General features: G+C 46.0%; 1 protein-coding gene across 6 annotated transcripts in view; it reads right to left on the reverse strand.

The window, feature by feature from the left end:
* LOC106562908 (calcium/calmodulin-dependent protein kinase type II subunit beta) overlaps positions 1–16,892 on the reverse strand; it is a 67,165-nt gene extending 50,273 nt beyond the window's left edge. For 5 of the 6 annotated variants that reach the window (XM_045689842.2, XM_014127994.3, XM_014127995.3 and 2 more), the window contains exons 1-5: positions 16,545–16,891; positions 14,545–14,639; positions 4,883–4,942; positions 4,638–4,692; positions 1,823–1,888 (exon numbers count right to left, since the gene is read on the reverse strand). In XM_045689842.2, coding sequence (XP_045545798.1) covers positions 1,823–1,888; positions 4,638–4,692; positions 4,883–4,942; positions 14,545–14,639; positions 16,545–16,606 — 338 coding nt within the window. In that variant the 5' untranslated portion in view covers positions 16,607–16,891. Of the gene's footprint in view, positions 1–1,822; positions 1,889–4,637; positions 4,693–4,882; positions 4,943–14,544; positions 14,640–16,544 lie in introns of all 6 variants that reach the window. The other variant, XM_014127996.3, reaches the window with a different exon arrangement.
* Between the last annotated feature and the right edge of the window lie 4 nt (positions 16,893–16,896).

A 16,896-nucleotide genomic window follows, 5' to 3' on the forward strand; every position in this document is an offset into this window, starting at 1 on the left:
GAAAGGTAAAACTGAGAGTAACATTGAACAGAAGAGAGGGAGAGTAAGAGAGAGAGACTCAAAATGGCAATGTTTTCCATGCCAATTGTATTTTTTATTTAACTAGGCAAGTCAGTTAAGAACAAATTCTTATTTACAATGACCGCCTACACCGGCCAAACCCAGACAACACTGGGCCAATTATGGGACTTCCAATCACGGCCGGTTGTGATACAGCCTGGATTCAAACCAGGGTGTCTGTAGTGACGCGCCTAGCACTGAGATGCGGTGCCTTAGACCGCTGCGCCACTCAGGAGCCCATGGTGTACATGCGCTGAAAAATAGCTATAAAACTGGCATAGGATGGGTGGGAGATAACACAATGGGTGTTTCTGCAAGAATCATAGAGGTAGAAAGAGGACTCATCTTTATATCTGTACCATTATAGTGTCTGTGACAGCATGGGCAGTGCCACTGAGGCTACAACTCATAGGAATCCCCACCCAGTTGACTATTTTAAAATGGTGGATGATGTCAATGTCCAATAACAAATGGCAATGTCCATAATAAAACAGGTTATATCCATGATCTCTATGGCAAGAATACGAAGGAGAGAGGAGGGTAACCTTTGACCATGTATTCATTGATCTGACTTTATCAAACAACACCATTCGCCAGAGTAGCCTGTAATTCTCTGTAGAGCAGAGTCTGTGTGTAATGTAGATAATTCTGCACATGGGCAGAAGCTCAGATTTGTTGCTATTGGGAAGAGGATTCCAGAGAATTCGGGAAATGCAGCCTCTCCGTAACTAGTATTCTAAGTAACAGAATTGAATATAATAGCATAGTATAACGCTACTCCAAGACAAAAAAAATTCACATAATTTCTTATGAGATTTCAGGTTGATTGTGCGAATGGTCGCATTTCTCTCATGAGGCACGCCACTATGTAAAATGTGTGCTTTGATTGAAACAAAACAGTTAGAATAGGCCAAATTTTGTTAAAAGCAGTTACTTTGGTAGCTATGTCTAATAAGGTGTGGAAGTCAATTTTTTTTTGCCATTACGTAGTCACTTACATGACATTCCAGAGATATAGAAGAGGGCAGTGTAACCAAACCGCTTTTTGTATTCCCAACACGAACAGATAGTTTGACGACACATGATTGGCTCTTGGTACAAGGAACCAAACAGTTGATTGGTGCATTGCAAAAAAACGGCAGAAGACAAGAGTGAATGAAAAAAATAATACTGTAGCCACAGGAATAGCAACTGTTTATTTGCCAGGTAAAGTGCCCCAGCTATAGTTATTCTCCACATACTAACAACGACACTGTCTTATGGTGTATTTCTGCATCACATTGATGGGATGTCGCTTAATTTGTTGAATCTATCAGTTTCCCGCAACGAACAACAACTAGCTAGCTAACATAGCACGGGAATGAGCTACCACTCTATCTACAGTAGGTTAGTCATGAAAGCTGGAAAAGTTAGTTCGCTGCTAGCCAATCAATCTAGAAGCCTGGCTTTTTATTCGGGTTACGACATTCTGTTTGTATGTGTTGTAAACGTTGACTCCTCACGCTTTGATTGGTGTAGCTAATATTGCACCGATCTAGCTATGTTAGCTAACTTGGCTAAGTAGGTCATAGAATGTGAGCCAAACAGACGGTAAGTTATTAGCTCACATTAGCTAGTAAAACTCAGAATGACACTGGCTGTAAGTCAGGTGCAGAAACTAGTGTAAAGCCCTTGAATTGAATTGAGAGAGAGAGAGAGAGCACATGATAGAGCAAGCTGATGGATAGATGGAAGAGGGTGAACTGTGTAAAAAGGTGTTTACCTGGCATCTGCTTCACTGTAGTACTCTCTGGCCACAATGTCCTCAAACAGCTCTCCACCTGTCACTCTACAACACAAAGAGACTAGTTTACACACACACGCACATACACCCTTACAAAAAAACAAACATGGCAATGCAGTTTCACATGTGAAAATCACATTGAGCTTAAACATATTTTCACATGTATTACATTCAGAGTAAAATAAAAATAATGTAACCTTTATTTAACTAGGCAAGTCAGTTAAGAACAAATTCTTATTTACAACGACGGCCTACTCCTGCCAAACTCGGATGACGCTGGGCCAATTGTGCGCCGCCCTATGGGACTCCCAATCACGACCGGATGTGATACAGCCTGGATTCGAACCAGGTACTATAGTGACGCCTCTTGCACTGAGATGCAGTGCCTCAGACCACCGCACCACTCGGGAGCCCGGATGTTAACCCCCCCCCCCCCCCCCCGTGCAGAATAACATGTTTTCACCTCACAAGTGAATTGCAAGTTCACATTTGAAAAACATGAATATGTGAAAATCACATTTGCAGTTTAACGTGTAAGAAAACTCTTCAAACTTTCACATGTGGAATTGCAAGTTCACATGTGGGGGTGAAATAGTGCTAATTCTCTTCACTTGTGAAAAGTGGAATTGCAAATTCTGTAATGTCATTCTGTAAAAAGGTTACTTAAGTTAATAATTATTTCTGAGCCATCCGCTCCATTATTATTATTGTAATCCTCCATAGTGTTGAATTGATATACATGTACTTAGTGCTACCATTAGGGAGATCTCTCTGTTACTACTGCAGACACCAGCCTCTTTTCTTCGTACGTCGGTCCGTGAACGTTGGAAGAAGCCCATTGAAAAGAACAGAGAAGCTAGCTCTCTGTGTCTCCTTGTTTTTTATCCTGTTTTCTGGTTTGTACGGATTGGTTGTTTTTTCAAAATGAAGAGATAACATGTTTAACTAAACTGTGTTGAGTTTTCTTTCATTTTGATCTATAATTTAATTGTTTTGATCAAGTGAAAAACGAGTGACATTTTCCTATTTACATGAGTGTGGCCAAGCTAAGTAGCTAGCTTGTGTACATTTGTGTACATATGAACCACGCTAATGATGTATTTTAGAAGGTTAATTTTTGTGAATGAAAATGGAAACCGCACACTGCTCTTGATAGTATCACTGATCTTTAATAAGCTTATGTATCAGCCTCACGGCCTTCGTCAGAGCTTCTGACGGTTAATTTTTGTGAAATGTATATCTAATGGTCGCATGCTAATTGCTAACTGCTAGCTAGCTTAGTGATAGGCACTAGCTAGCCTTCCATCTCGTCCTAGCTAGCTATTTTTAGCTTCTGTTTTTGTTAGCTGTCCATTGTTTTTTGTTACATTTAATGCACAAGCTTAAAAGGGATTTTAACGTATTTGAAAGTGTGGCATGTTTGCTTTTGTGAATGTGTTTGCTTATGGAATGAATATAAACAGATCATTTTCTACAAAGAGATGGTTTTAAAATAGGGCTGTCAGAGTTAGTCAGTTAATTTAACTGCATCATCTGAAAGCATTCAAAATACACTGAAAACACCAAAATACTTAATCTATACAGCTAAAAACAACAAGGCTTTATCAATTTACCTGATTTTGCTAATCGTTACTTTGGACAAACTTAAAACGTATTTAACCTTTATTTAACTAGGCAAGTCAGTTAAGAACAAATTCTTATTTACAATGACGACCTACCCCGGCCAAACCCGGACGACGCTGGGCCAATTGTACGCCACCCAATTGTGCGCCGCCCAATGGGACTCCCAATCACGGCCGGATGTGATACAGCCTGGATTCGAACCAGGGACTGTAGTGATGCCCCTTACACTGAGATGCAGTTCCTTAGACCGCTGCGCCACTTTTTATATAAAAAAAAGTTTTTAGCAAATTCTGAATTTGCGATTAATCACAGCAAATCCTGTGATTAACTCAATTAACTTTTGCTTAAGTTTGACAGCCCTATTTTGAATTGAACAGTCAATAGAACAGAAACTCAGTGCCCATCAAACGGTCAAGACATTGGCTTCTCCTGTGGGAGACCCAGGTTGAAATCCTGCCGGTTACAAAAGCACATGTGAAATGTTGGGAAACCACTATTTTGTGCTCACGTGAAAAATGTATGTGAAAAATCCATGTGAAACTTCACAAGTTAACGAAAAACACTTTTCACGTGATTTGTTCATACATGTGTGTTCATATGTATCCAAAAACCACGTGCTTTTTCTTAGGTTTTTTCAGGTGATTCTTTTACATATTTTTTTGTAACGCACACACACACACACACACACACACACACACACACACACACACACACACACACACAGTGACATTCACAAATGCACGCACGCAAGCACACACACACACCGGAGGGGGATGTCCTCATTAGGGGGAAACCCTCGGCTCTGCAGGAATCTCTCTGGCTGGGTTGCTATAGAGACAGGCTCCACTGCGGGGCAGTATGTGTGTGAGTGAGTGTGTGTGTGTGTGTTTGTGTGCAAGGCTAAAGATGGAACTGAGTGTGTGCAAAGGGGGGATGGTTATGTAATTGGGGGAAATCTCCTTGGAAACGGGGAGAGAAGGACCGAAAAAGAGGAGCGAGAAGAAGCAATGAAGAAGGAAGAGGAGAGGGGGAGGATGAGAGGAGAGGGCGATAAGAAGGAAGGCGAGAAGAAAAGGAAGGAAAATGGGATGGAAGGGGAAGAGAACGGGGAAAGGAAAGATAGGAGGGAGGGATAAAATATATAGATAGGGATGTGAGCGCTGCCACTCACAGGTCAAACAGAAGGTAGTGGAAGCCCTCCTCTGATATACTGTCATGGAGACGAACTAGAGAGAGAGATATACAGAGAGAGAGAAAGAGAGAGAGGGTGGGTCGATAGGGAGAACCGAGAGAGGGGGGGGGGGGAAGAGGAGGGAGAAAAGAGAGATGGGTTGAGAACGTCAGCAGAAAAAATTCTCTATTCTATTCCTGTGCTGCAGCAGCACCAGCAGCAGAGAGAGAGTTACAAGTACTGACCGATATTGGAGTGTTTGAGCAATCTGCAGATCCTGGCTTCTCGCTCCAGCTTCTGGTGATCTGAGGAGAGAAGATGGAGATATAATCTTGGTACAATCATATCATAATATGATGCAATAGAATATCAAATGTTTGCTGTAAGTGTATTCAACAGGAGGTGAGCAACATTGAGGAATATGAAGTCTCCATCAATACAAGTATGGGCACACACACGCACACACTCGTGCCCACACACAGTGTTGTATATACCCTGAGGGTTGCATTTGCCCATATTAACTCCCCATAATAAGGGATGGAGCGAGAGGGGAAGGAGTAGAACAAAGGAGACAAGAGGAGAGATACAGAATAGAGAGCAATAGAGATATTTCAGTTGAAATAAAGAAGAATCTGTTGACACACAACCTATTTTTTCCCCAGAGGGAAGTGTTGGCCTTTGTATGTAAATAATCCATACATATCTTAGATATTAGGTTGTGTCAGAGATCAGGGGATAAAGGAGAGGGACATAGAATGGAAAGTTGCGCAGACTGGGTTTGAACACATGCCTCCAGAGGCAACGTGTGGTCCAGGGGCGAAGTGTGGTCCAGGGGCGAAGCACTACCATTAGATCAGCACCTAGCACTAAGACTCATTTGAAGTAAAAAATGTTTTAGATAAAAAAGTTGAGAAAAACAGCTTCTAGCCTGTTTTCCCCTCTAGTCCAAGGTGTCCTCCTCCAGGCTCCAGCTGCAGCACAGAGCTCTGCAGTATCTGACATATTAAAAGTAGAACACTGTTGTACATGGTGGGTGCCAGTGTGTTGTGTCAGGTAACACTTTCCAGGACTTCCACTGGAAACTTAGTGACGGGTACTATAGCGTTTTACAATATAGTACAACCCAGCCTTATATACTGTACAACAGCCAGTTCAGCTCAGCCCAGTTATGCCAGGGGTTTGTTCAATAGGGTGCAATGTTAAGGAACGTTTAGAAAGAAATGTGTTATATAGAACATAATATGTACACACAGTACCGGTCAAAAGTTTGAGTTTTTCTTTATTTGTACTATTTTCAACATTGTAGAATAATAGTGAAGACATCAACACAATGAAATAACACATACGAAATGATGTAGTAACCAAAAAAGTGTTAAACAAATAAAAATATATTTTTAGATTTTAGATTCTTCAAAATAGCCACCCGTTGCCTTGATGACAGCTTTGCACACTCTTGGCATTCTCTCAACCAGCTTCATGAGGAATACTTTTCCAACAGTCTTGAAGGAGTTCCCACATATGCTGAGCACTTCTTGGCTGCTTTTCCCTCACTCCGCGGTCCAACTCATCCCAAACCATCTCAATCGGGTTGAGGTCGGGTGATTGTGGAGGCCAGGTCATCTGATGCAGCACTCCATCACTCTCCTTATTGGTCAAATAGCCCTTACACAGCCTGGAGGTGTGTTTTGGGTCATTGACCTGTTGAAAAACAAATGATAGTCCCACTAAGCGCAAACCAGATGGGATGGCATATCACTGCAGAATTCTGCGGTAGCCATGCTGGTTAAGTATGCCCTGAATTGTAAATAAATCACTGACAGTTACACCAGCAAAGCACCCCCATACCATCACACCTCCTCCTCCATGCTTCACGGTGGAAACCACACATGCAGAGATCATCCGTTCATCTACTCTGCGTCTCACAAAAATACGGCGGTTGGAACCAAAAATCTCAAATTTGGACTCACCAGACCAAAGGACAGATGTACACCGGTCTAATGTCTATTGCTACTGATTTTTGGCCTCAAACAAGTCTCTTCTTCTTATTGGTGTCCTTTAGTAATGGTTTCTTTAGAGCAATTCAACCATGAAGGCCTGATTCACGCAGTCTCCCCTGAAGAGTTGATGTTGAGATGTGTCTGTTACTTGAACTCCGCAAAGCATTTCTTTGGGCTGCAATTTCTGAGGCTGGTAACTTTAATGAACTTATCCTCTGCAGCAGAGGTAACTCTGGGTCTTCCTTTCCTGTGGCGGTCCTCATGAAAGTCAGTTTCATCATAGTGCTTGATGGTTTTTGCGACTGCACTTAAAAGAAACTTTCAAAGTTCATGAAACGTTCCGGATTGACTGACCTTCATGTCTTAAAGTAATAATGGACTGTCATTTCTCTTTGCTTATTTGAGCTGTTCATGCCCAACACGCACTGAAACGGTGACATAATGGTTGATGAGTGACGGAGTGAGTTTTGGGCTACCTCTGCCCATGGGACGTATCTCGCCCACTCCCTGGGCCGGTCCCGGCAATACATCCTTAGAAACCTACCCACTTCTTGGTTCACTCTCTCCACCTGCCCATTACTTTCGGGGTGGAAACCCGAGGTCAGGCTGACCGAGACCCCCAACCGTTCCATGAACTCCCTCCAAACTCTGGACGTGAACTGGGGACCCCGATCAGAAACGATGTCCTCGGGCACCCCGTAGTGCCGGAAGACATGGGTAAACGGGGCCTCCGCAGTCTGCAGAGCCGTAGGGAGACCGGGCAACGGGATGAGACGGCAGGACTTCGAGAACCGATCCACAACGACCAGGATTGTGGTGTTCCCCTGAGATAAGGGAAGGTCGGTGAGGAAGTCCACTGACAAGTGCGACCACGGCCGCTGTGGAACGGGGAGGGGCTGTAATTTCCCTCTAGGCAGGTGCCGAGGAGCCTTGATCTGAGCGCACACCGAGCAGGAGGAAACATAAAACCACACATCCTTTTCCAAGGTGGGCCACCAGTACTTTCCCCTCAGGTTCCACCCTGTCCTCTCGATCCCAGGGTGACCCGAAGAGGGGAGATTATGGGCCCATCAAATCAATCGATCACGGACACCAAGCGGCACGTACTGAACACCTGCTGGACACTGAGATGGTGCAGGTTCCAACCGTAACGCCCGCTCGATCTCCGCGTCCACCTCCCATACCACCGGTGCTACCAAGCACGACGCTGGGAGGATGGGAGTTGGATCGATGGCCCTCTCCTCGGTGTCATATAGGCGGGACAGTGCGTCGGCCTTCGTGTTAAGTGAACCTGGCCGATAGGAGATTGTGAACCGGAAACAGGTAAAGAACATGGCCCACCTGGCCTGACGTGGATTCAGTCTCCTAGCTGCCCGGATGTACTCGAGATTACGGTGGTCAGTCCAGATGAGGAAAGGGTGCTTAGCCCCCTCAAGCCAATGTCTCCACACTTTCAGAGCCTTGACTACAGCTAACAACTCCCGGTCCCCCACGTCATAGTTCTGCTCCGCCGGACCGAGCTTCCTCGAAAAGAAAGAGCACGGGCGGAGTTTGAGTGGCGTGCCTGAGCGCTGTGATAGCACGGCCCCCACCCTAGTCTCGGACGCGTCCACCTCCACTATGAATGCCAAAGAGGGGTCCGGATGAGCCAGCACGGGAGCGTCGGTAAACAGCTCCTTCAGATGACTGAACGCTCTGTTCGCCTCTGCTGACCAGCGCTTGCGCGCCGGACCCCCCTTCAGCAGTGAGGTAATGGGAGCAGCCACCTGACCAAAGCCCCGGATAAACCTCCGGTAGTAATTGGCAAACCCTAAGAACTGCTGCACCTCCTTTACCGTGGTCGGAGTCGGCCAATTACGCACGGCTTTAACGCGGTCACACTCCATCACCACCCCCGAGGTGGAAATGCGATACCCCAGGAAGGAAACGGCTCGTTTGGAAAACACACATTTCTCAGCCTTAACGTACAGGTCATGCTCCAGCAGTCGACCAAGCACCTTGCGCACCAGGGAGACATGCGCGGCGCGTGTGGCGGAATAGATCAGGATGTCATCAATATACACCACCACACCCTGCCTGTGCAGGTCCCTGAGAATCTCGTCGACAAAGGATTGAAACACGGCTGGAGCATTCTTTAACCCATACGGCATGATGAGGTACTCATAGTGGCCCGATGTGGTACTAAACACGGTTTTCCACTCGTCTCCTCCCTGGATACGCACCAGATTGTACGTGCTCCTGAGATCCAGTTTCGTGAACAAACGCGCTCCGTGAAATGATTCCACCGCCGTAGCGATGAGAGGTAGCGGGTAACTAAACCCTACTGTGATGGAATTTAGACCTCGATAATCAATGCACGGACGCAGACCTCCATCCTTTTACTTCACGAAAAAGAAACTTGAGGAGACGGGTGACATGCAGGGCCGAATGTACCCCTGTCTCAGAGATTACGTGACATATGTCTCCATAGCCAGCGTTTCCTCTTGTGACAATGGGTACACGTGACTCCTGGGAAGTGTAGCGTTTACCTGGAGGTTTATCACGCAACCCCCTCGTCGATGAGGTGGTAATCGGGTCGCCCTCTTTTAACAGAAGGCGATAGCCAAATCGGCATATTCAGAGGGAATGCGCACAGTGGAAACCTGGTCTGGACTCTCCACCGTCGTCGCACCGATGGAAACTCCTTTACACCTGCCTGAACACTCCTCTGACCAACCTCTAAGAGCCCCCTGTTTCCACGAAATATCAGGATTGTGATTGGCCAGCCAGGGAATCCCCAGCACCACCGGAAACGCAGGCGAATCAATGAGGAAGAGACTAATCCACTCCCCATGATCCCCCTGCGTTACCATGTCCAGTGGCACCGTGGCCTCCCTGACCAACCCTGACCCTAATGGTCGGCTATCTAAGGAGTGCACTGTGAAAGGTTGATCCAACGACACCAGGGGAATCCCTAGCCTTAACGCTAGCCCACGATCCATAAAGTTTCCAGCTGCGCCTGAATCGACTAGCGCCTTATGCTGGAAAGAGGGAGAAAACTTAGGGAAAGTTACAAGTACAAACATATGACCAACATGGAGCTCTGGGTGAGGTTGGTGCTTACTCACCTGGGGTGAACGAGGAGTGCTCTGCCTGCCATCCCGATTCCCAGAGGAGCTCCTCCAGCACCAGTCGGCAGTGTGTCCTCTCCGACCACACCGGGTACAGGAGGAGCCTCCTCCTCCGGTTCCCCTCGATGCGGCCCCCCCTAGCTCCATAGGGATGGGAGCTGGAGGGCCTGGAGGTGGAACCAACAGGGCCCGGTCTGGACGCTCGCGGGCAGCCAGCAGGTTGTCGAGACGAATGGACATGTCGATAAGTTCATCCAGGGAGAGGGTAGTGTCCCGACAGGCTAGCTCCCGGCGGACATCCTCCCGGAGGCAACACCGATAGTGGTCCATCAGGGCCCTGTCATTCCACCCCGCTCCAGCAGCAAAGGTCCGGAACTCCAGAGCAAAGTCCTGTGCACTCCTCGTCTCCTGCCGCAGGTGGAACAGCCGTTCACCTGCCGCCCGGCCTTCTGGTGGGTGGTCGAACACGGCCCGGAAACGGCGGGTGAACTCGGGGTAGTGATCCCTTGCCGAGTCTGGGCCATACCACACTGCGTTGGCCCACTCCAGGGCACGACCCGTTAAGCAGGAGACGAGGACGCTCACGCTCTCCCGAGGGAGTCGGACGAACAGTAGCCAGGTACAACTCCAGCTGCAGCAGGAACCCCTGGCACCCAGCCGCCGCTCCATCGTACTCCCTGGGGAGAGCAAGGCATAGGGCCCCGGGTCCGGACGCCAGAGGAGGGGTAGCAGGTGGAGGGGGAAGAGGTGCTGAGGATGCGGTAGGGAGGCCACTCCTCTCCCATCGGTCCATCCTCTCCATCATCTGATCCATCGCTGAACCGATCCGGTGGAGAATGCTGGTATGATGGAGGACCCTTTCCTCCATCAATGGGAGAGGAGGTGCGGCTGCTCCTGCTGACTCCATAATCAGGTGCGGGATTCTGTCACGATTGCTAGGAGTGGTGGTAGGAGTCAGGCGCAGAGAGCAGAGGTAAGAAAAATGAGTTTTATATTTCTCTGGTTTGACAACGGTCGACGCCAACACAACAGGCATGAGAACTAAGTGCCCAACCCATACACAACGGGTCCACAGTTCGGAAAGAAAATAACTCAAGCAGATCGCCAGCACATCCAAAAAAAGCACACCGACGAAAATAATCCCGCACAAACCTGGGCGGGCTAAACAGGCTTAAATAGCCACAAATCAAGATACACAAATAAGGAACAGGTGCAAACAATAAGACATACCAACCGAAAAGGAAAAAGGGATCAGCGACGGCGACGACGACCGCCGAGCGCCGCCCGAGCAGGCAGGGGAGCCACCTTCGGTGGGATTCGTGACAGTGTGCAAAGCTGTCATCATGGCAAAGGGAGGCTACAATGAAGAATCTCAAATATATCACTTTTTTGGTTATTACATGATAAATTTAATCGTTTTGATGTCTTCACTAATATTCTACAATGTAGAAAATAGTACAAATAAAGAAAAACCCTGGAATGAGTAGGTGTGTCCAAACTTTTGACTGGTACTCTATATTATACAGTTGAAGTTGGAAGTTTACATACACCTTAGCCAAATACATTTAAACTCAGTTTTTCACAATTCCTGACATTCAATCCAAGTAAAAATTCCCTGTCTCAGGTCAGTTAGGATCACCACTTTATTTTAAGAATGCGAAAGAATAATAGTAGTAGAATAATAATAGAATAATAATAGAATGATTTATTTCAGCTTTTATTTCTTTCATCACATTCCCAGTGGGTCAGAAGTTTACGTAGACTCAATTTGTTTAACTTGGGTCAAACGTTTCGGGTAGCCTTCCACAAGCTTCCCATAATAAGTTGGGTGAATTTTGGCCCATTCCGCCTGACAGAGCTGGTGTAACTGAGTCAGGTTTGTAGGCCTCCTTGCTCGCGCACACTTTTTCAGTTCTCCCCCCAAATTTTCTATAGGATTGAGGTCAGGGCTTTGTGATGGCCACTCCAACACCTTGACTTTGTTGTCCTTAAGCGATTTTGCCACAACTTTGGAAGTATGCTTGGGGTCATTGTCCATTTGGAAGACCCATTTGCGACCAAGCTTTAACTTCCTGACGTCTTGAGATGTTGCTTCAATATATCCACATAATTTTCCTCCTCATGATGCCATCTATTTTGTGAAGTGCACCAGTCCCTCCTGCAGCAAAGCACCCTGACAACATGATGCTGCCACCCTCGTGCTTCACGGGTGGGATGGTGTTCTTCGGCTTGCAAGCATAACGATGGTCATTATGGCCAAACAGTTCTATTTTTTTCATCAGACCAGAGGACATTTCTCTAAAAAGTACAATCTTTGTCCCCATGTGCAGTTGCAAACCGTAGTCTGGCTTTTTTTTATGGCGGTTTTGGAGCAGTGGCTTCTTCCTTGCTGAGCGGCCTTTCAGGTTATGTCGATATAGGACTCGTTTTACTGTGGATATAGATACTTTTGTCCCTGTTTCCTTCAGTATCTACACAAGGTCCTTTGCTGTTGTTCTGGGATTGATTTGCACTTTTCGCACCAAAGTGCGTTCATCTCTAGGAGACAGAACGCGTCTCCTCCTGAGCGGTATGATGGCTGCGTGGTCCCATGGTGTTTATACTTGCGAACTATTGTTTGTACAGATGAACGTGGTTTGTAAGTCGCTCTGGATAAGAGCGTCTGCTAAATGACGTAACTGTAAATGTAAATGTACCTTCAGGCATTTGGAAATTTCTTGTGGAGGTTTACACATTTCTTTCTGAGGTCTTGGCTGATTTCCTTTGATTTTCCCATGATGTCAAGCAAAGATGCACTGAGTTTGAAGGTAGGCCTTGAAATACATCCACAGGTACACCTCCAATTGACTCAAATGATGTCAATTAGACTAACAGAAGCTTCTAAAGCCATGACATCATTTTCTGGAATTTTCCAAGCTGTTTAAAGGCACAGTCAACTTAGTGTATGTAAACTTCTGACCCACTGGAATTGTGATACAGTGAATTATAAGTGAAATTATCTGTCTGTAAACAATTGTTGTAAAAATTACTTGTGTCATGCACAAAGTAGATGTCCTAACCGACTTGCCAAAACTATAGTTTGTTAACAAGAAATTTGTGGAGTGGTTGAAAAACGAGTTTTAATGACTCCAACCTAAGTGTATGTAAACTTTCGACTTCAACTGTATATAGTCTGACATGAAGATTAGGGAATGTCATTGGCTCTATTTATTACACTTCTATCTGCATCACTGATTACACCCCAGGCTCTCTCTCTCTCTCTCTCTCTTCATCAGATATCTACTATTGGCTAGCAACAGCTGACAACCAGGTGTATCTAAATAGTTTAAAATGTCCTCCTCTTCTTGCCTCCCCTCCTTCATTTGTATTCTGCACGGATGTGAAAGCAAATTCAGCTGTCCTGTTCTCTCACGTCAGCTCAGAGGGAGAGGAGACAAGGGAAATTTAGATTGTCGACTTGAAAAGCATCCTTGGTGTTGTTCAGTAGCCTCATGTGAGGTGTGTGTGTGCATATCTTACAGGTTTCTCGAGGAAACTGTTAATAAGTTAATTATTTAAAATCCTATTATACGTATTATTTACATCCTGAGACTGTCCTCTGAGACTTCCTGTTCCTGTCCAGACAGGAAGCTGTCACCATAGATCATGCAGTAGTCAGTGCTGAGCAACTACTACAGGGACTGCACACACAAACACGCACGCATGCATGCATGCATGCATGCAGGCTTGCACGCACATACACACACACAGCCTGAACCCTCTCTATGAGGAGATGGAGCGAGCAGCTTTGGTTTCGTGACAAAACAGACCAAATCAGAGATGAAGAACTAGATCCCTCAGGCTGGGGGGGCATGCTGTCGTGTGTGTGTGTGTCCTCATTTCCTTGTGTCCTCTCCTTGCCTCTTCTCTTCCTGTTCTTTCCATAGTCTGCTCTAAGAATAGAATATTTACATTTCACATTTTAGTAGACGCTCTTATCCAGAGCGACTTACAGTAGTGAATGCATACATTTCACACATCTTTTTTCCGTACTGGTCCCCCGTGGGAATCAAACCCACAACCCTGGCGTTGCAAACACCATGCTCTACCAACTGAGCCACACTGGAGGATATAATATGTAGGACCAGCTCTTTAAGAGGACCAGCTCTCTTTCAGATCAGCGCAAATGGAGGAGGAGATGAGGGAAGGTAGCAGCTGTAGACTATTGAGATGCAGCCTTTGTCTCTAAATGAAGGGCTTCGGTGGTCATCGTGCCATATCTGTTGGCAGTAGAAACGGTTCTCCTCTCTCGCTATCTCTCTCTATCATTTGCTCTCTCTCTCTCTATCATTTGCTCTCTCTCTCTCATGTGCTCTATCATGTGCTCTCTCTCTCTCTCATGTGCTCTCTCTCATGTGCTCTCTCTCAAGAGGAGCATAAATTACTGTCTCACTCTTTAGAATCAAGCATCAGCTAAAATATGCTAATGTAAGCTTGCAGATCTGGGACAGCAGTAGCACATACACACACGCATGCACGCACATATACACTTAGAGGCAGTGTGAGGAGGAGGAACAATCAGCCGAACGCCTCTGCTTTCTCCTGTTAGCTTCAGCCACTGATGAGCAGACGTACCCATTTTCTCTCTTTCTCTCCATCCCTCCTTCTCTCTCTCTCTATCACACACACACAGCATAGAGATGGGGACTAAGCAAATGTTAGAGTGTCTAATTTAACCAGATACCACACAGTTTACCCACCGTGCAGATATTCTACAGCTGGCACTCAGTTTTTGTGTGTGGGAGGGTGTATGTGTCTCACCTCTGGCTGAAAGCTTTTTGGTATTTATGATTTTGGCAGCGTACTCCTGGCCAGTGCACAGTTTGACACAGCGGCGCACCACTGAAAACGCTCCCCTGGGAAACAAAAGCAGGTAAAAACAGGTGTTAGATATCATATAGCACTGGCAGCATCTCAATATTCTAGAGTCAATTCCTCTACTGTCTCCTTGTTTCCTTTCCTTCATTCCCACTGATCTGAAAGAACTGGACAGGTTGAAGGCATATCCTTGTCCACTACCCCTCTACTGCTTTCACCTAGTATCCTGTCATTTCACACCTGCCAGTCATGAGTGAAGACATTTCTCCTGTATGGAGTCATTTGAGTGTGACACACAGCACATTAGCACATCCTGCTTAGGATATATACAAATGAGAAGACTCAAGAGAAAACAACAAAACTGTCTTTCAAGGATATCTCTCTGTGTGTCCATGTATGCACGTGTCCGTGAGAGAGAGAGACACGGTGTGCATGTGTGTACTGTAGCAGTGCTGGTATTTTGGGGAGTGCTTGCATAACTAACTCAGCAGGGAAAAACAGCAGTAACTGTCTCTGTCGTTTCTCTGAGCAATATATAGACGTTACACCTTAGTACTGTTACACAATAACACACACACTCTTACCCGTCCACTATGTCTCACACACTCTCAGGCATACACTTTACCCCACGTCTCTCACACACACACACTCGTAGATGCTATGACAGGTGAGTGTGTAAGGGTATACACGGGGAATACTCGAGTCAGAGACAGTAGGCTTACGGCAGCAAAGAAAGACAGAGAATGACCTGTGAGACACACATGCACACACAAAAAACATATATTGCACACCCACACATGCTCGTTCGCACGCACGTACACACACACACACACACACCAAAAAGGGACAAACTGCCACCCTTACAGGAACTGTAGTGTAATGAAGGTCCTGTTATCTACTAGGCAGCTGCTGCTACCACAGTATGGTTATTGTCTCTGGCTTATAACACAGGCCAGAAAACACACACACACACACACACACACACACACACACACACACACACACACACACACACACACACCAGCGACCCTGCAGTTACATGTACAAGTGTACTACATGCTGTGCCCTAAAGGTCAAGACCTCTGAGTAGAACTCATAGTAGTAGGCTAAACGTACATATTTGCTGTATGTTAATACATACAGCAAATGTTTGGTTCTTAATCTCTGCAGTTGTGTTTGCATAAAGATGCATTATGATTTAGAAAATGTGTTTCTCCTCCTGTTTGAGAATGAGGAGAATACTACCCCCTACCCAGTCCCACCCACACACAGCCTGACACACCTATCTTGCTGTGGCACATAAACTCCCTGTCCAATTTCTCTCTCTCTCAAGCACAGGAGCTTGGTGGCACCTTAATTGGGGAGGACAGGCTCATGGTAAAAGCTGGAGCAGAGTCAGTGGATTGGCAACATATACATTAAATACGTTTCCATTTGTTTGATGCCATGCCATTTACTCCGTTCCAGCCATTATTATGAGCCGTCCTCCCCTCAGCAGTCTCCCATTGCTCTAAAGACCCCAATTACAAAACAGCCCATCCCGCTCTGCTCTTTGACAGCTCAAATTGTCACTCTCTAGATCGCTACAGCGTGTCCCAAGTCCCCATTACTGCTGCTGCCGGTACAGAACATGCTGCAAACGGATCAAATGTAGTCTATATTTTATCTATACGTTTAAATCGGGTCGTCTCGGGGCTACACCTCAAAGCAGAGCGACAGCATGCGTTTTGTTCAGAGGGCTGTGTAGCTCCGAACGTGACAGATCATCAGCAGAGATTAGTTCTGACCCCCATTCCGCCGCTCGAACTACCCACACACATCTGCAGATATGCAACGATTCAAAGAAACTATAGAATAATAACAGGGTAAGGACGATACAGTGAAAGCTATGTTGTTACCGCTTCTGTGCCATAACGTAAAGCAATAATACAGCAAAGCCATACTTTCCGAGTTCTTCATATAGTTGGAAATCGTCCGTAAAACGTGTACAGGTAGTAACCGCCATCGTCCGTTTATTCGCGGGGGTCGAGCGTCCTAAATAGTCCGGTCCTCAAGTGAATTGAAATAGGATGTATCCGTTGAGTAGCCCAGTTATTCTATGTAAAAAAAAAAATACCGCGGTGTAATGCGTTTTCTGTCCAGAGCGCACTATAATCTACTACAGATATGTATTCGAGTGGAGATGTAGGCTATTCGAGTGGAGGAGAGGCAGTGGTGGTACTCTCTCGCTCTTCCAAAGTGTGTCGTTCGATCGCCTTTCACGCTGTTTCTACACCATCAAGCGCGCTGTAAATA

This window comes from Salmo salar, chromosome 11 (assembly GCF_965601325.2).
Source record: "Salmo salar chromosome 11, fSalSal1, whole genome shotgun sequence".
Taxonomy (NCBI): domain Eukaryota; kingdom Metazoa; phylum Chordata; class Actinopteri; order Salmoniformes; family Salmonidae; genus Salmo; species Salmo salar.